The 18,922-nt window shown below is 47.9% G+C and overlaps 2 protein-coding genes across 3 annotated transcripts in view; one reads left to right on the top strand and one right to left on the bottom strand.

Moving 5' to 3' along the window:
- Positions 1–2,850, bottom strand: part of LOC309820800 (uncharacterized protein) — a gene marked incomplete at its 5' end in the record, with an annotated part of 129,731 nt that extends 126,881 nt beyond the window's left edge. Inside the window, 3 exons of the mRNA XM_082651804.1 lie at positions 223–918; positions 1,831–2,405; positions 2,734–2,850. Of these exons, the coding sequence (XP_082507930.1) occupies positions 810–918; positions 1,831–2,405; positions 2,734–2,850 (801 nt within the window). The 3' untranslated portion in view covers positions 223–809. The remainder of the gene's footprint in view (positions 1–222; positions 919–1,830; positions 2,406–2,733) is intronic.
- On the top strand, positions 1,594–10,945 carry GLUL (glutamate-ammonia ligase). Of its 2 annotated transcripts, XM_082649886.1 has the most exons (8): positions 1,606–1,740; positions 2,764–2,877; positions 4,343–4,521; positions 5,824–5,985; positions 7,578–7,724; positions 8,136–8,263; positions 8,462–8,661; positions 9,239–10,945. In XM_082649886.1, the coding sequence occupies exons 2-8, from the start codon at positions 2,867–2,869 to the stop codon at positions 9,555–9,557; spliced, it is 1,146 nt and encodes a 381-aa protein (XP_082506012.1). In that variant the 5' UTR covers positions 1,606–1,740; positions 2,764–2,866; the 3' UTR covers positions 9,558–10,945. The 2 variants fall into 2 exon arrangements, with proteins under 2 accessions (XP_082506011.1, XP_082506012.1); XM_082649885.1 differs by lacking the exon at positions 2,764–2,877 and having other exon boundaries at positions 1,594–1,740.
- Positions 10,946–18,922: the final 7,977 nt, after the last annotated feature.

Raw genomic sequence — 18,922 nt, 5'->3', positions numbered from 1 at the left:
ATACATATATATATAGTTATTGTGTATCTGTTGACAAGCATCCACTTCAAGACTGTGTTCACATACACATACACGTTTTCTCAACTATCATAGTAAGGCTATAAGGAGAGAGGAGGAAGGGGTACTGATTCTCATTTTCCATATTACAAAAACGTGCAATAAATTACTTGACAAACAAAAACAGACAGAATTCGTTTCAGGAATTCTAAATTTTTGACATACCCTGAGCTTCGAAGAGGAGATGCCAAGACTTCACCTTCCTTTCAGCTGTCCTCGGGAAACAGTTTGCACACAGAATTTCAAATCTGATGGGCGACTCTTAAGGTCCTTTCTTGAACCGCTTTACTGAACAGAATTTCAAATCTGATGGGCGACTCTTAAGGTCCTTTCTTGAACCACTCTATTTATTTTATTTTTTTAATTAATTAATTTTATTTTATTTATTTTTGGCTGCGTTGGGTCTTTGCTGCTGCGCACGGGCTTTCTCTAGTTGCAGCGAGCGGGTGCTACTCTTTGTTGCGGTGCGCGGGCTTCTCATTGCAGTGGCTTCTCTTATTGCAGAGCACGGGCTCTAGGCGCGTGGTGTTCAGTAGTTGTGGCTCACGGGCTCAGTAGTTGTGGCTCGTGGGCTGTAGGGTGCAGGCTCAGTAGTTGTGGGTCACGGGCTCTGGAGCGCAGGCTCAGTAGTTGTGGCGCATGGGCTTAGTTGCTCCGCGGCATGTGGTATCTTCCCGGACCAGGGCTCGAACCTGTGTCCCCTGCATTGGCAGGCGGATTCTTAACCACTGCACCACCAGGGAAGTTCCGCTTTATTTATAGATGAGGGAACTTGGGCCCAGAGGCTGCGAGAATTGCCTCAGGTGTGGCAGAGGCAGAATCAGGTCTCCCGACTTGTGTCTCCGCCCGCCAGGATCCCTTCTATGGAATGAGACAAAACACAGCACTTTCACTACCAATGTGAGATCCTAGACTTCTGTTCACATCCCCAAACCCGCCGAGAGACCTCCGGCAGCCCCGTCTGCGCCGCCCCCTCCGACGCCTGGCCACGGCTGCGGCGAGCCCAGGGCTTCCCCCACCCCGCGAGCTCCCTCACAAACTTGACCCGAGGGCCGGGAAAGGGGGCCGGGGGTTCTCTAACAACAAAAGGCAAAAGTGGGTGCCCGTGGGTCAGAATTTCCTCTGGGAGCTCTGGGGCGTGCAGTGTGACCTAGTAAAAGAGAGAACTCTCCCGCAAAATATCCGACCTGAATGCAATACTGGGCTGCGGGGCCAGCCCCAGGCCGGGCGGGCGGGGGCGCCGCGTCGCTGCGCGGCAGCCCGGGCCGGCGGGGTCCTTCCCGGCAGGCACTGGGCCCTCCGCCGCCGCCGCCGCCGCCGCCGCCGCCCCGCCCTTCCTCGCTCCCCTCCCCCACACCCCCTTCCCCCACCGCCCTTTCCCTTTCTTTCTTTCCCGGGCCGGCTCGCCCCCACCCCGGCGGCGCCCGCTCGGCGGCTCGCCCAATCGCCGAGTTGCCGGGACGCGCATCAGCTGATCCGCCTGGGCTCCGGGCCTCTGGGAGCCAATCAGGGCGCCGGGGGCGGCCCCGACTGCAGATAAAGCGTGCGGGGCCGCAGACGGCCTTGCAGAGCCGAGAATGGGAGAAGAGCCGGCTGTGTAAGCAGTTCTTCTGGCCTCCTCGCCTCTCCTCTCCGCACCTCGCTCTCGCGGCCTGCCCACCCTGCCGCCTGCTCGCCGCCCAGGTAAGCGCCTGGCCGGCCCGGGGGGCTCGGAAGTGTCGCGAGCCGCCGCGCTCTGACCGATCGGCTGAGCTCGGTTCGGCCCCTTCCCACCTCCAGCCTCTACTCTGCGCCCCGGCCTGCGGGCCCTCCCGCTTGCTTCCGCCGCCCGTGCCTCCCGGCGGGTCTGGGTCGGCGATGGCGGGGCGCGCGAGTCGCCAGGGCTTCGAGAAGGGCGGGGAGTTGTTTTGATCTTCCTTCAGCTGCTTGCAGCCCCAAGCGCCGCCCCTGGATGTCGCTCGGCAGGGCGAGCTGTGGAGGCACTGCCCGGGCCCGGCGCCCTCGGCTCGGCCATGTGGTGTGCGTGGTGGATGGAGTGGTCCCCTGCTGAAGCCACGCTCTTTTCCTCCGCGGAGGCGGGCTCTGGGGCGGTCGTCGCGGTTAGCCGCCTGCGCGGAGGCGAGGGGCAGTGAGCGTCTGTGTTGCGGCCCGCTCCCGCCGCGGGCTCCCGGGGGCCTACCCCTGTGACTGAACAATGGGGAGCCCGGGATGCGGCATGGCCGGCGGGCGCGGCGGGTGGAGAGGACTGGCCGGCCGGACAGGGGCAGCAGCGGCACGCTGTTCCTCTGGCGGATGTCCCCATCCCCCGCCCTCCTAGCCCTGTCCTTGGAGAGGGATGGCCCCCTCGGCTAGGCCCTGAGATCCAAACGGGGGCCCAAGGGGCGGGGCGCCGACTTTCGGGACCTTTCTGTGGGAAAGGGCTGCTCTCAAAGTGGATTATCCCAACCACCCCGGGGGCGGGAAGCGGGGATCCTCCCCTGGCCGCAAATCCGTGAAGAAGACCATGAACGAAGGTGACGACCTGGAGTCTCGGTCCTCGGGGTCCCCCTCCAACTGCTTCGGCTTCGTCGCCTACTCAGTGAACGCCAGAGAGAAATTGCGAGTCAAGATCGAGACGTTGACCTACCAGCCTTCGCATTCCAGCTCGTCCCGGTCCGATCCCTACCGCTCTCCAACTCCCTCTCCCTCTCCGTCTCCCTCGCCCAGAAACCTCCGGTGCCTGGACCAGCGAGAGCCGGAGACCCACGAGAGGCGCGAACGCCACTCGGAAAGGAGAAAGGCTAAGGAGGGCATCGATACCGTTGACCTTATGTGGCTGGGGTGAGTGAGGAGCAGGGATGAGGACCCCGGCTCCCACTGCAGCTGCAGAAACAGCTAAAAACTGCAGAATCCCATCCTTCCCAGCACCCACCACGTAATCTTGGCACCTCGGCGGCACCAGTTGATATAGTAGACTAGGCTGTTGGCATTGCAACTCGTCACCAAAAAGAGCAGGATCCGAGGCTTAAAGGGAGACAGAGTGGTTTGAAATTGGAGGTGTAACAGGTTGGGGACGAAAGCCAGAGACCGGGTTATAGCTTTTAGTGGGAGCTGAAAGGGTCAGGGATTGCTCCCTCTGGCTTTTAAAGGCAGGATGGGCGTCGGGGGTGGGATTTGACTGACCAAGTCTTCTACAGGAGTAGGCAAAGGTAGTGGTTGTCTGCTAACACTGCTTGACAGACAGCTTCTCCGCTTTCGGGGGGGGGGGGGTGGGGGGAGAAGGGTGAGGCTGTTGGAGGGAGAAGCAGTTATGTTTTCAGCTGGGCAAACATGGACGGTTGCCCATAGAAACTTTGCCACTGTACTTCAGAAAGTTACCCAAGTCATTGGAGGAGAACAGTGTGTTCCCTTTCCAGCCACCCTGGGCTGTCGACAGCAGAGGGAGGGGTGGAACGTTTCCTCTTAATGTTGAGGTTTGGTTTTGTGGCTTCAGTGTCTCTTCTTTAAGGGGTTTGGTTTTGCGGTGGAGCCTCGCAGTTTTTAGCATGCCTCAGCTTTTGAAACCCCAGAGCTTTTTGATTTAGAAGTGGGAATTTCTTAATTACTTGAAAAGCTCTCTGGTGGAATCTGGTCAAACTTAAATCTCCTGTCTGAAGTGAGAACTTTGCCTCAGACTGATGCAAATTATGCCATCGTGTATCTTAGAATCCAACTTGGATTGGCTATTTTTACATCTTGGTAATTGTAATAACTGCTGTTCTTCTAGGAAGCCACCAGTCTCTTAAAGCTTCTAGCTAGCCCCCTTGTTTCATCCTACCAACTAAATGGGGGGGGTGTTTGTTTTTTGGAAGGGTGGAGGAATCTTCAAAAGCACTCTTTACTGAGATATCCTCTGGGGTGTAAGGAAAAGGGAAGACTTAACCCAGAGATCATAGTAGCCAAGCCTTTCTGTGGCTGGATTTTACTTGGAGACGATGTCTGTTCGGCAGACTTTCTGTTTCAGAACTTTTGTATCTTCATTGTGTTTTGGGGTTTTTTTCTCCCTCTAGTATCTTAGTGTGAAAAATGAAACAATTCCTCTACCTCTGATAAACTGCAAAAAGTAGAGCTTAGTGCTCACAAGTTTAGATTCTGGCTTGAGGAAGCTTATAAGGAGACTTTTGTCTAGTATAAAAGTTTAATCTTCCTGAAAGCAAGTTAAATAGGGAGGGGCCACCACTCCCGCTGCTTCTTGATTTAGTTGTCCTTATTGCGTCAGAGGATCTGTTTGGAGTTGGTGTTCTTATTTTATTTTGTCTCTCTCCAGAACACCTTCCACCATGGCCACCTCGGCGAGCTCCCACTTGAACAAAGGCATCAAGCAGGTGTACATGTCCCTGCCTCAGGGTGAGAAAGTCCAAGCTATGTATATCTGGATTGATGGTACTGGAGAAGGACTGCGCTGCAAGACCCGGACCCTGGACTGTGAGCCCAAGTGTATAGAAGGTGAGAGACTGAGCTGGCTGGGAGCAGCGTGAGGGTGGGCAGCAGCCTGAGACCAAGCCACTAGATTTGGCCTCTGTTTGTGATGCTTTTTGAAGGCGGGACTTTTCAGACTTCATTCAACCAACATTAAGCTCCTACACTGCCTCCAAGCATAACAGCAATGGACCCCTTCATTTAAATGAAATCTTGCGTGTAAGCCAGTATATTGAAGGAAAAGAGACAAAGTCTGGGGGCAAGAGGGGTTGGAAACTTTGTTTACTTGGGCAGTCCTACTTAATTGGCCCTAAGGTACCGCCAGGAACCCAGTTTGAAAACCACTGCTGTAACCTGACTGTGCCATCTACTTTACAAACTCTTTGAATGCTGTTTCAGACTCATGTGTCACTGAGGTTCTACATGCAAAACAAACACCCTAAAGTGGTCTCTAGGACCAGCCATCATTAGTTTTTAGTTGATGCCACTTCTGGAAATTCTTAAGCTGGCTGATTGCTTATCCTACAGGAGCTATTATATGAGTTGTGACAACTTCATTCTTTTGGTCTAGAACAAACCATAGCCACTCTCCTTCTGGAAAGGGACCGTGGTCCATCATCTTTTACCTGCTTTTAGGTTAGGTTACTCTTCTGATAATGTTCACATTTGAGCAAATGAATGAATGACTATAATATAAAGCATATACTGTGCACCTGCTATGTGGCAGGTGTTGGATAGGCCCTGGGAATACAAGATGAGAGTCTGGTCTCTGCCTTGGGAGAACTCATAGTCACCTGGAGTGATGAAGGAACTGGCCCTTAAAACATAGTGTGGATACGTGACATGGGAGCACCATTGAATAAGTCATCCGGCTAGTGTCTGTTTCCTCATCTGTTAAAATAAGGACACCACTTGAACTAGGACAGTCCGTCACACAGCGGGGGGAGGAATTAGAGAAAGAAGCAACACAGTTGGCTCTCAGAGAATCTTTATTTCTCCTATTTCAATACTTTAAATGAGGACTGACTGACTGACTGGTGATATCCAGTTTGTCTCCTTGGTGTCCAGTAGACTTATTTACAGAGGAAACGTCATTCTTAGGTTGTTCTTGTGACTGTTACGTCTTTTAGGAAAGTGATGCAGTGGTCTTACTTGGAACTCAGATAGGAAGGACTGTAGGGCTACCTGCAAACATCAGGGTTTGTGTGTTAATAGTGGCAGTCATGCATGCCTCACTGGCTTTCTGGACAAGAGAGTACAGATCTTGTGAAGATCTGAAAAGTTCCTGTGCGTTTTAACTATAATTTTCCCCTCTCTTTTTTACCCCAGAGTTGCCGGAGTGGAATTTTGATGGCTCTAGTACTTTTCAATCCGAAGGCTCCAACAGTGACATGTATCTCGTCCCTGCTGCCATGTTTCGGGACCCTTTCCGCAAGGACCCCAACAAGCTGGTGTTCTGTGAAGTCTTCAAGTACAACCGAAAGCCTGCAGGTGTGTATAGGATAGGTATGGATACCCCACCCCAGTCCATGAATTGTAAAGGTGGGCGGGAGAGGATATTCCAAAATCGGTATTGGAAAGACGAGCTTACCTCAGAACTGTCTTAGAAGTCTGAAGGATTGGACATGGACCTCTCCATCCTGAACTTCCTTGTTCAGAGAGGTTGTATGGTCCATCCTCCCATTGTTGGTTCCATAAAACGACATTGGATTCTTCTAAATCTGCTGGGGGAGTGCCGCATGTCACAGTCCTCCTGCCTGTAGATTTTAAGAACATGGATTCTGAAGTTAGAATGTTGGGTTTGAGTTCTAGATCTGCCACTTACTTGGTATGAACTTGGGCAAGTTACTTTTCTCCTATACTTTTCACTTCCCCGATTTTAAAATGGGGAAAATAATGAAATCTGTCTCATAAAGTTGTTTAGAGGATTAATTGAGTTAATATGTGCAAATGATTGAGAAGAATTGTATGTTATTGGTTGCCTTTTCATTCCAGAGAGCTTGTCTTCTTTCTCTGTCCACTGACTAAAATAAGAGCATCTTGGTTCACTGATAACATACGTTTGCCTTGAGGTTTGCTGTAACTGCACCTTTGGTTTTTGTCTGGTATACCCTTTGCTCCCAGTTCTCCACCATTCACCTTTTTAAGCTCAGCTGGAGTCTCACGTCCATGAAGTCTCTTGCTACACTCAGCCAGTGAGACTTTTTGGCAAGTCACTTAGTGACTCTGGACCTTACTTGTCTTTGTTTTGAGAGGCATTATCAAATTGTGGTAAAGGGCCTGAGCTCTGAAGTCGACAAGCAGGGTTTCCTGACCTTGCTGCTTGTGCTGTACCCTGGGCAGGCTACCTACCATCTCTGAGCCTCATTTTCTCATTTGTGAAAATGGAGACTTGTAATACCCACCTCAGGGCTGTTAGGAAAACGAAGTTGGGGGTTTTCTTTGATGTAACGTAGAGATCTTAAAATGGTTCCTGGGACATAGTGAAACAGCCATAATGAGTCTATAAAGTTCCGGTCTGGGTTAGAAATTGTTCCCAGTTGAGCTCGTCACATTTTATTTTATTTTTATTTTTTTGTACTAACCAGTACTATAGAACTTAGCACTTTATCTGCTCACCTGGAATGTAAAGCTCTTAATAGGCAAATGATTCTCTCAATAAAAATTGTAGATTTGGCTCTAAATGCTTGAGAAACTAGGAATAAGTCTGACAGCTAGAAGCAGTTCTTTTGTGAATAGAGGGTTTACGTGCCTGACATTTGGTATTTGGGAAGGAGCCAGCTTGCAGATAAGGTGAAAACTTGCTCTGTTCTGGATCCACTCCCATGTGACTCTGTTGTAACCCAGTTTAGTTATAAATAAAGCCTTTTGAGAGTCTCCCTGCAGATATATAATCATAGCTTCTCTTATCGTCCCCTTTTACACCGACCGACGGGGGCACAGAAAGGTTAACACTGGGTCAATTCAGCTTATAATCAACATCTCAAGTACCTGGAGTCCAAGGAGTATTTCCCATCAATGCAGGGATTCAGTACATTTGTCCATATGTCTCTAATAGTGTGTTGACTCTTTCTTTTTCCTAGAGACCAATTTAAGGCACACCTGTAAACGGATAATGGACATGGTGAGCAACCAGCGCCCCTGGTTTGGAATGGAGCAGGAATATACTCTCATGGGCACAGATGGGCATCCCTTTGGTTGGCCTTCCAACGGCTTCCCTGGGCCCCAAGGTAAGTCCCCTTGGTGAGGGGTGAATCTTGCTCCTCCCCAAGTGCTTAATTAGCAAGGAAAGTCTCTCTCTCCAGAGATGGGATTGAATCCTTGTGGATCAAAAAGCTAAGGGAGTATCCCTGAGTTTGGCTGAAATAATACCGTAAAGAAAGAGAGCCCTTGTGCTACCCAAATCCGGACGTGGATGTTGAGACATTAACATTGCGGGAAAACCTTTGGCCCTACTGAGAATGTGGCCAGGAGGGCCCCCTGCACTCCACTCCTGCACCTCCAGGTGAAGGCAGGGATGGTGATTCCAGAGAGCAAGTGTTGAGAGCTTTCTGACTTCTGACTTTGGGCCGTGCATCTCACATAGATAGGAATTTTCTTGATGTCCTGCCTCTTGACCTTCCATCTTGACGCCTCTGCAGGTCCCTACTACTGTGGTGTGGGAGCAGACAAAGCCTATGGCAGGGATATCGTGGAGGCTCACTACCGGGCCTGCTTGTATGCCGGCATCAAGATCGGGGGCACGAATGCCGAGGTCATGCCTGCCCAGGTAAATGGCTCAAGTCCGTCACCTTCCCCACCTAGAGGCGAGTGGAGACTTTGCTAGCAAGGGCTGCTATGGGGCCCCGCTCCTTAACCCAAAGTCCTCAAGGTGGCTTGGAGTAGGGGTGAGAAGGGTGCACGTGTCAGAGCTTCTGGGTTGGGGTGAGCAGTGGGTTTTAAAGGCCAGTCTTCTCGTTCTCTCTAGTGGGAATTCCAGATAGGGCCCTGTGAAGGAATCGACATGGGAGATCATCTCTGGGTGGCCCGCTTCATCTTGCATCGTGTGTGTGAAGACTTCGGAGTGATTGCCACCTTTGATCCTAAGCCCATTCCTGGGAACTGGAATGGTGCCGGCTGCCACACCAACTTCAGCACCAAGGCCATGCGAGAGGAGAATGGTCTGAAGTGAGTGCCGCCTCCTGCTGGGGCTGTTTCACTCTCTTTGCAAGAATACTTGCCAAGGGTTTGATGTATCGGGGATGAGTCAGCCGCCTTCTCAGTTCGTACCTTGGCCCTTGGCTTCAAAAATTGTCTTCTGATCCTGTCATTTTGTTTCTATTTGAAAAGTACCCCAAAAATACTCTAGGAGTAGGATTCAAGGATGGTGATAGGGGAAAGTTGACACAGATGAATGCATTTGAAAGTCTTTAGTAAGAACTAAATTAGTAACCGTACAGGCTTATGAATGAATTCAATGCCTGTGGGTGGGAGAAAGTCCTTGATCGGGATCTTTTCATTCAACAAATGCCATCTACTGCATGTCTAGCACTCTTCCGAGCACTAAGAGACACAGCTTACAAGGGAAAGTGCTGCCCTTGTGGAGAATTTGTTCTCCTGGGGCCATGTTTTGGTGAAGTAGACCCTGGACAACAGTCTTTGGTAGATAAGTCACTCCATTCTTGGATCCACACCTGCTCCTCTGCCCTTGAAGGGCGAGTTTCCTGGTGGCAGGTTGGACCCTCATCTTAACTGTCTCCTCCAGGTACATTGAGGAGGCCATCGAGAAACTAAGCAAGCGACACCAGTACCACATCCGAGCCTACGATCCCAAGGGGGGCCTGGACAACGCCCGGCGCCTAACTGGATTCCACGAAACCTCCAACATCAACGACTTCTCTGCCGGTGTGGCCAACCGTGGCGCTAGCATCCGCATTCCCCGGACTGTCGGCCAGGAGAAGAAGGGTTACTTTGAAGACCGTCGCCCCTCTGCCAACTGTGACCCCTTTGCGGTGACAGAAGCCCTCATCCGCACGTGTCTTCTCAACGAAACTGGCGACGAGCCCTTCCAGTACAAAAACTAAGTGGACTAGACTTGCAGCCGTCAAAACCCCTCCTAATCCTACATCCTGCTGCCACTCTCGCCCCTCTCACCCCTCTCACCTGTTATAATAGCTGTTAACTCAAAGGGCAGGATGTCAAGGTCTTTTTTTATTCCTCACTCTTGCTTTCTTTGGCCAGGATAGAGGGGTCAAGTTCTTAATCTCTTCACACCCACCTACCCCCCCACCATTTTTTTTCCTATCACTGAAGCTTTCTAGTGCGTTAGTCGGGGTGGGGTTGGGGAAACATAACCACTGCTTCCATTTAATCAGGTGTGTTTGTCCAATAGGCATAGCTATCCGGACAGAGAGCATAGTATTTGTGAAGGGAGGGGGAGGACTTTCTCTGCGTGGTAGCTGAGTGGGGGGCAGGGGGCTTGATTCTGTGGTAAGGTTAGGATTTCCCTTTCTTGGTGAGAAATTCCATTACTTATAAGGTTATAACCAACTTTCTATTAAAAGTGAGAATTAGGGGAGAAGGAGTGGTGGGAAATCAGGTGGGAAAATGCCCTAGATCTCCTAGTGTGGTGCTTCCCTTGCCTGGGGCTGAATGCCCTGACAAGCTCAGCATAAATGGATGGATAGCCCTACGTTAAAAGAAAGAGTTCCATGTTGTTTGGTCCTCCATTTATAACACAAAGCAGAGTAGTATTTTTATATTTAAATGTAAAAACAAAAAAATTATATATACGGGTGTGCAGATAAATGTGTGTTTTCTCCTTAGCAAGTAAAAACCATTCTGGTCACGGGGAGCCAAATTTGAGTTGAGTAGTCTGGTCTCCTTTTGCGGGGGGGAGGGGGGTGCTTGACAAGTTGGCTACTGGGCTCTCATCCCCTCACTACCACTTCAGGGCTTCTCTGCCCTGCTCACCCTTCTGGGGAGGCTGGCACGGGTTGGCTGTGTCAGCCCGCGGGAGCAGCAGCAGTCACCTGAGCCCTGGGGCTTTGGTTCAAAAGACACACACGTACTTGTACACACAGGGGTTTGGAAATATGAGTTGGCTGGTCAACTTGAGCATGTTACTGACAAGGGGGGTTGGGGGTTATTTTCTGGTGGGACTAGCATGTCACTAAAGCAGGCCTTTTGATATATTAAAAAAAAATTTTTTTTAAAGCAAAACAAGTTTAGATTTTAATTGTATTTGTAGGGTTTCTAAGCCTTTGTTTTACAGAATTGCTTGTTTGCTTCAGCTGTCTCCTTCCCATGTCTGCTGTTGGAGGAGATGAGGACAGGTCTGGAGTCAAAATACTTGTAATTTTGTGTCCTGGTGTCTATTCTCTGAGTGTGAAATATTCCCTTCCTTTGTTTAGATTCCTGAGGAGTTTTTTTTTTTCTTTTATAATAAAAACAAACCCCACCTTTGTCCCTACGTCTCCCCTACTGTTTCTGGCTGTTTCTGTGTTGGCTGCAGCAGGCAGGCTATGGTTTTTTCTTACCATGACAACTTCTAATTGCCATGTACATACAGTATGTTCAGAGTTAGATAACTACTCATTGTAAACAAACTGTGTTAACTGCCCAGAGCAGCTCTTATAAATCAACCTAACATTTATAAGACCTCTTCTGACTTGATTCTTTGTTATTCTTTTAAATCTCTATGTGCCTCTTCATTCCCTTTTACTACCAAAAAAGGGGAGTTTTTTAAAAGAGGCAAAGTAAGTTCAGGTTTACCTGTTCTTGGAATTAAAAAAAAAAAATCTTTCCTGAGTCTTGTTGCCAACCAGATCTTTCCCATGCTTTGGGAATTTGGATATGTGGGTTAAGGCATATCCTAGCCTTAGAATTTTGCAGTAGGGTACAAACACCAGCCGTCCCCTGCCTGTGCTCCAGAGCTTGCCTTTGACCTATCATGCTATCACATTGTTTTGAATACCCCTCTGCCTTAATTTTATAGCAGCCTGAAGTGTTTAGTGTGCTTTCAACTGGTCTCACTATCCCTACTGGTCTCCATTTCATCCTGTGCCCAGCTGCCAGTGATTCATCTAAATAGCAAATATTGACCACGTTGCTATGCTGGTTAAAGCCTTTTTTTTTTTTTTTTTTTTTTTGCGGTACGCAGGCCTCTCACTGCCGTGGCCTCTCCCGTTGCGGAGCGCAGGCTCAGCGGCCATGGCTCACGGGCCTAGCCGCTCCGGGGCACGAACCCGTGTCCCCTGCATCGGCAGGCAGACTCTCAACCACTGTGCCACCAGGAAAGCCCTGGTTAAAGCCTTTTGAGGTTACCTGTGCTGAGGGCAAGCCAGCCCCAGACATGCCTTGGATACGCTTTTCCTTGCACCAGACCAGTGAGCTGCTTGTGATACCCTCAAAAGCACTATGTTGACACCTCAGTGCCTTTGCTCCCTGTCCCTTTACCTGGAAATTCTTCCACCTCGTCCTGGCTTCTTCCTACCCTAGTTTCATTTCCACATCAGGCTGGGTAGGAGCTCCCTCCTGCTCTCCGGTGCTGTGCACATACCTCTAGCAAAAGCACTTATTCATCCTTTGTCCTTGTAAGGTACCAGGTATTGTGGGCAATCGTAATTATCTTTTTAAAAAGTAGTGTCCTCTATCAGTTTGGAGGTAGCTGGTGCCTGTTACAGCAAATTTATTATAGAGATGAGTTTTCTTTGGGCAAGTGCTTATTGCTCTAGTCTTAGGTGATCCTAGATATCTGCATTTTTTTTTTCTAAGTTATATCCCATTTTCAAAGTAGGATGATCTTACCTGTTGGTTTGCTGGGAGTGGTCCCAGTTTGCACCATGTTTTGGCATGATTTAAGAGTGCCCTCTTGCTCTTGGTGTTTTCCAGGTTTTGCTGATAAATTATTTATTTCAACTGAAGCTCTATTTCCCTCTCTCCAGCCGAAGTTGGCTTCCCTTCCCTGGGTGACCAGCACAGTTCTTGGTGAGGGGGTATTCTGCACAGCGCAAGCACTACATTAAGGAAATAACCTGAGCACTTTGCTTGTGTGCTCATTGTAAGCAATTCTCTGACAGATTACGTAGAAAGGAATTCTCAATGTGATCAGGATTTAGGTGGAAACAACTAGTATATTTCCTTCTCCAACCTCTTACATAGAGTTAGCTTTGACCTACAGGTCACAGTGCAATCCCCTTGTATTTCTAAGGTGTTCTTTATAGCTCATTTAGCAGACACTAGGTTACGTGATAACTTTATCAGTGATAGATTAAACAGAATGACGGCCAAGCCTTCAGCCTTAAAGAGACAGGCCAGTATTCACAAAAGGAGTTTCTCCATTTTAAACACGAGTTCCCTTAATTCCATCCTGCCAGTTATTGGATAAGAGCTAAATGACAACACAAGCTAGAAGAAGAACATCAAGGAGCTGATAAAGGATTCCAAGGAGTTCCTTGGATGGTTATTACTGGGATCATTTAACAAGCCAGATCTGCGCTGCTGGGTAGAATTTTACCCTAGTGGATAAAAGAACTTCCTAAACAAATACTTGGTGCTGGGGCTCCAAATATCTCACCAAAGCCTGCATTTAGGTAATTCCAGCTACTCCTTGGCCCTTACACCAATAAAAGTACAAAGTTTGAAAAGTAACTTGCTATCGCAAAGAAAGCCCTTCACTCACTAGACTTTTTGATTGTAAACTTCATGAAGGCAGGGATCCTGTTTTTCTTTCTCAGGGCTGTATCCTGACCTGTCATGGTGCCTGCAGGGCTTGTTTCATGAATTATTTTTAAGTACCAGTATTGCAAGCTTTAAGCCCACAGTTCTATTGGGTGGTGTTAAACCCATGAGGTCTTGGTGGTTTGGCTGTGTTTTAACTCTGGTCATGGCACTAAGGTGAAGTTCTGTTTTACTGAATTTTTAATGACTGCTGGCGTGGTTGGTTCTGGCTGGAGTCAGGCTGCCAAGAGCCTCGTGTTGCTTTATGAGTAGTGGCAAGTTACCGTGTCATTCCAAAGGCTTCAGGTAGATTGCTACTGTAACCAATTTGACTTCATTAGAGCCCTATCATTTTATAGGCTTTAGCTCAATCACCACCTACTCATTAAAAAAAAAAGGTCAACTTGATTTTATAATATGCAGATATATGCACATATATAAAATATAGACACATACCATATTGGGACATATGCATATATGTACACATTAGAACACAATCTAGGTATCTTACACGAACCTTCTGCAAAAGCTATAGCACCTTATAAAGGAGACAGGAACTTAAGAATATCTCTTCCAGAAGCAGTACATATTCAAGCAGATTCACTGGTCTGAAAAGCTGTCACTAGGAGTGGGGGGGCAGGACATAGATGCTATAATCATTCTCAAAGCATGGTTCTACCACCAACCCTTTCTAATTCTACCCTCTCCTGTGCTTAATGGACAAGAAGTTTTGGGGCACTGTCAACTAATTGTTTATCTATGATTCACTGCCTGGATCCCCTCTGATATAAAGGGGATGGTGTCCTAGTCCCATGTTACAGAGGAAGTGTCTATGCAGTTCCTATTGTTATTTGATGACTTTCTTTTGCAGGGCCTTGGACCTCAGCAAGTTGTCCTCTTTCTCATGGATTTCAGATTAAGTTACTTGCATTGTCTTGAGGTTGTGACTGTCTCAGCTTCCTCTACTCCTCCACCTTATGGCATAGTCAGCAGATCTATAGGCTTAACTCCAGTGGGTGCACACTCGTCAAATCTAAACTCCGCATGACAGCCTTTCTGCACTTGCCTTTCAAGAAAGATTCAGAATAACTCCTCCTTTATGACTATTATTCTGCTCTACTGATGTTAAATGGAAGAGGCATTCAAGATACCTCCAAAATTTAATAGATATAATGTGGACCAAATAGGCACTACTTTTTGGTGTTTTGGTGCAAACATAGGAATGAGGGTGTCAACTGAATAGAAATTCTTCCTCTTCTCCATGCCCCTCCCTCTTACAGCTAAAAGAGTGTCATTGGCGTCATGAAACAGTATGAGACTTCAGGACATATTGCTATGTATTCTAGCTTATCCTCAAATGATTTTTTGAGCTGTTTTGATAACTACTCAAATAATGCTATATAATGAAGTACAGTATCATACTGGTAGAAGGGAGGAAAGAGGATTGGGGGAGGGGCAGAGAAGTGAGTTGTCTGGTCTCTGGCAAGGAATTTGTGATATGTTAAGAGAGACAGTATAGTAGGAGAATCCACTTCCCCAGGGCTTTGTTTACAAGAGAGGATCATGAAATGAATGTACTGGGTTTCTCCTCCCCAAATAACCTACCTCCAGACTCATTCCTAGGTGGGCTTAGGAACCAGAAACTGCCACCCTATTTTAACATCTTTACATAAATACATTATGGCCTAACCTACTTAAGGCACTGTAGCCATGTAAGCCTTTGGTAAATGTTTGTCGAATTAACTGGAAAGGTCATTATCAGTGTCAGTGGCTAAAATAAGTGAATAGAGGGTGGAGGATGGGGGTGGGAGGGCAGTTTATCACAAGCATGAATCTTAGATGTTTATGATTTGTGTATGAGCTTCCTTACTCCTGCAGTTCGTCCCAAATTACCTGGTCCAGAAATAGTCTCCTCTCCCTGGTCCCAAATGCAGGGCCTTCAAGGATGTTCACCCCAACTGCTCTATCCTGGAAACAGCTGAGCCTTGCAGGTTCCTCCCTTCCCTAAGGAGGGAACAGCTGGGAGCACATTGATACCTAGACTATCTGGCATTAAATGATTCATTTGTACAGAAATTGACACCATCCTAATAGAATCAGCCTGAGATAAGCTATGGACATCCCTGAAATTCCTTCTGGATTTAGAATTCCATGCAGTGAACCATGTTCTACCGTGAAATGAAGCAGTTAAGGGTTAAATTGGCTTTCTTGGAGGATGACTGCTTTCAATTTACAGTTATTTATTTGTGATCAAGGTTCACAGCTAAATTCAGAAAGTCAGGGATGTTGGAGAAGTCTGAAAGAAATGAACAAGTCACACCTTGACACAGCGTTTCTTTGGGGGTAAAAAATATGAGGCAACATTTTAGTATGAGTAATGACAGGAACATTTAACCTATTTAAAACTCATTTCTTCTAGGTTAGAGAGAACAGTTTCTCTCTGTTTGAAGACTCCTGCTTCATGTACAGGAATCTTAAAGCTGGATGACAATCTTTCCAAGGGAAATTAGCCCAGTACTCTCCATCCCTGAGGGCTATATATAATTTGAAAGCATTGAAGTGTGTTACCCATCATTGCATAACAAATTACTCCAAAAATACAGCAGCTGAAAACAGCAAATATTTATTATCTGATACGGTTTCCTGGGGTCAGGAATCTGGGAGTGACGTAGCTGGGTGGTTCTGTCTCAGAGTTTCTTTGGAGGTTGAGTCAAACTGTCAGAGCTGCAGTTTATGAAGATGTGACTGCACTACAGGATCTGTTCCCAAGCTCAGTCACATGACTGGGCAGGAGGCTACAGTTCCTTGCCACACAGGCCTCTCCACAGTGCCACTCGTGACACATCTTTCTTCAGAGTGAGTGAAGCAAGAAAGAAAATGAAAAAGCAAGAGAGAGAGAGATGGAAGACACAGTCTTTTTATAACCTAATCTTAGAAGTGATATCCCATCACTTTTTTTTTTTTTTTTTTGCGGTACGCGGGCCTCCCACTGTTGTGGCCTCTCTCGTTGCGGAGCACAGGCTCCAGCCGCGCAGGCCCAGCGGCCATGGCTCATGGGCCCAGCAGCATGTGGGATCCTCCCGGACCGGGGCAGGAACCCGCGTCCCCTGCATCAGCAGGCAGACTCTCAACCACTGCGCCACCAGGGAAGCCCCTCCCATCACTTCTGCCGTGCTCTATATGCTGGCACTGAGTCACGAAATTCAGTCCACGCTTAGAGGAAGGAAAAGCTCCACCTCTTGAGCTTAGGCCAATCTTTAAATGTATCACGGTGAGCAGCTTTGGCCCTAAGACAATAGTAAAGATTAAAGTATTATCCTGGGGAGAAAGTCTTTTATTTACAGTTTCTGGTTTCATTTCTTTGATTCCTGTTTTTAATGATTCTCTCGTCTGTCGGAGAGTGGAATTAAGGATTTCCAGTTCAATGCCTGCACTTAATTGGGAGCGAGGAATAATTTGGATATGTCTTTCCCTTTCTCCATCCCAAACCGCAGGAAGGTCCTCTGGGAGCTATACAGGGAACACGGAGCAGGCAAGAAAATAGAGGCAATGTTTCCAGGGACCAAAAATGCCCCCAAGTGTGTGTGCATATAAAGTAAATTCCCAGACTGGACTCCTATAGGCCTTCCAAAGCCAGGTGCAACCTCTCCATTCATATTAGCTCCACTACAAGCCCAAACCTGCATGCTCCTCTGTGAGATATCGCCTTCCTGTCAAAGATGCCCTTGATGGTCATTGTAATCCACATTTCACCTGGATTAAAATGTTTGGAGAAGATATATACACAGTGTGATTGATTCCCCTTTAGCCTGGGCTAAACTTTCTCTAATCCTAAAAAATGACATTATGGATCAGCCCTTCTCCTGATCCATATACTTAGGAAAAAAAGGCGAGTCCTCAGCAGAATGAATACAAACCCAGAAACCGCAAAAAAACTATGTTCTTACCACAGCATTCCCAGGAGAGACCCCTGGGGGGGGCTTGCCTTAATATTTCTGCCTGAATAATCAAGATCTGGGAGCCAGGGACATCTCCCAGGGGACAAGGTTAACTTAAGTCACTTCTGGGAGCTTGAAACTATTGATATGGACTTGCCCTTTGTCTTCCCATCTATTGAGAAACCAAGAACTACATCTAGGGGCTAGTAAACTAGTGTGTATTGTGCAAAGTTTTCAGCAGAGAGGCCAACTTAGAATTCCAGAGGTGGTGACAGAGTATGGAAAGGATGGAAGGTTCCTGTCCTAGTTCACACTGTCTTTGCCACCGCTCACTGCAGCCCCACCTTCCCTTGTCTCTGACCTGTTCTGCCTCTGCCTTCTGGAAAGCTCCAAGACCTGACTGAGTTCATCTCAAGAGAGACTCAGATGTCTGGTGCCCTCAGAGCACGCAAGCCCTTTTCTGCTGACCCTCCTTGCGAAGAATCCAAGAAAACCCAGAAGCGCCGAGCACCAGGTTTTTTTTTTTTTCATCTGGGTTTCACCCAGCCTGGCATGGCAGGCGGCAGGGTTATTTTGCTTTCATAAGCCATGTTATGTAACTAAAATTTTGAATAGTGACACTGAGCCAACTGAGATGTCACACAGAAGGGGAGGGGAAGAGCAATCAAAGAAGTGGAGAGAGAATACGGAAAGAGAGTAAGAATGGAGGAGCAGAAAAGAGAGAAAAACTGGAAGGGAGAGTGGGGATAAGGAGACTATTTATTTCTCCTGCCTGTTCGTATGTTCTTGGTCTCCAGTGACAGGATATGCTACCTGAAAAGTTCTCCTCCCCTCATTTGAGCTGGGCTGGAGGCCTCCTTCAGGTCCCAGTCTGTGGAAAACCTTGCTGAGTGCCAGCTGTCTGCAGGCATCACCCCGGGGCCCACTGGTGTCCTATTGGAGGCTGCAGCTGCCTGGCATGGTGTAGCACAGAGTGTTCTAGGTGGAAGACAAACAGGCATGACACTGTCTCCAATCATGCAGCCTCCAAGACAATCCCAGGCTGACTGCCGGAGTCAGGGGCTGGTGAGTAGGAAAGCCTCAGAGGGTTCTGGAGACCTGAGGCCTTCTTCTTCTGCCATATTTCAGAAGATTAGAGTCTACTCTCAGCCGCTTCCAGGAGCTTGGGTAGACATCAGGAGCAGGTATCAAAGAAGGCTAAAGGGTTTTGAATTTGTACCCACAAAATGTCACTTTGTTTCACTTACTACAGATTAGATCTGAAGCCAAGGGAATTCCCTGGCAGTTCAGTGGTTAGGACTCCAAGTTTCCAATGCGGGGGGCCTGGGTTTGATCCCTGGTTAGGGAACTAAGACCCTGCAAGCCATGGTGTGGCATGGCCAAAAAAAGAAAAAAGAAAAAAATCTGAAGCCAAAAGTAGTGATGCTGAGGTAGGGATGGTCCACATCTACGTCCCAGGCATCCAAAGAATCCTCTTTTCTTGTCAATGCATGCTCATTGGAAGTTTCACTGACCTTTGGCACACAAAGATGTTGGTGCAGGAATTTCAATCCTAGAGTCAGAAGTGGAAGTCAGACTAGGGCAGTCACCCTAAACTTTATTTTGGGTTATTCCTTTCTTGGACACTCTGGTTTAAACATACGAATAGAAGCAGTTATGGATAGATACAGATGCCCCCCTAAAATAAGCTTTATTTATAATTTCAGTGTGTTCAGAGTCTGCCTGAAGCCTGCCCAGGGATTCAGGTTAAAAACTCCTGCCCAACGGCTGATTTTGTGCAGCCTTCCAGG

This window comes from Grampus griseus, assembly GCF_964374135.1.
Source record: "Grampus griseus genome assembly, chromosome: 1".
Taxonomy (NCBI): domain Eukaryota; kingdom Metazoa; phylum Chordata; class Mammalia; order Artiodactyla; family Delphinidae; genus Grampus; species Grampus griseus.
Note: the sequence above shows the minus strand (reverse complement) of the source record. Positions and strands in the feature narration are given on the sequence as shown.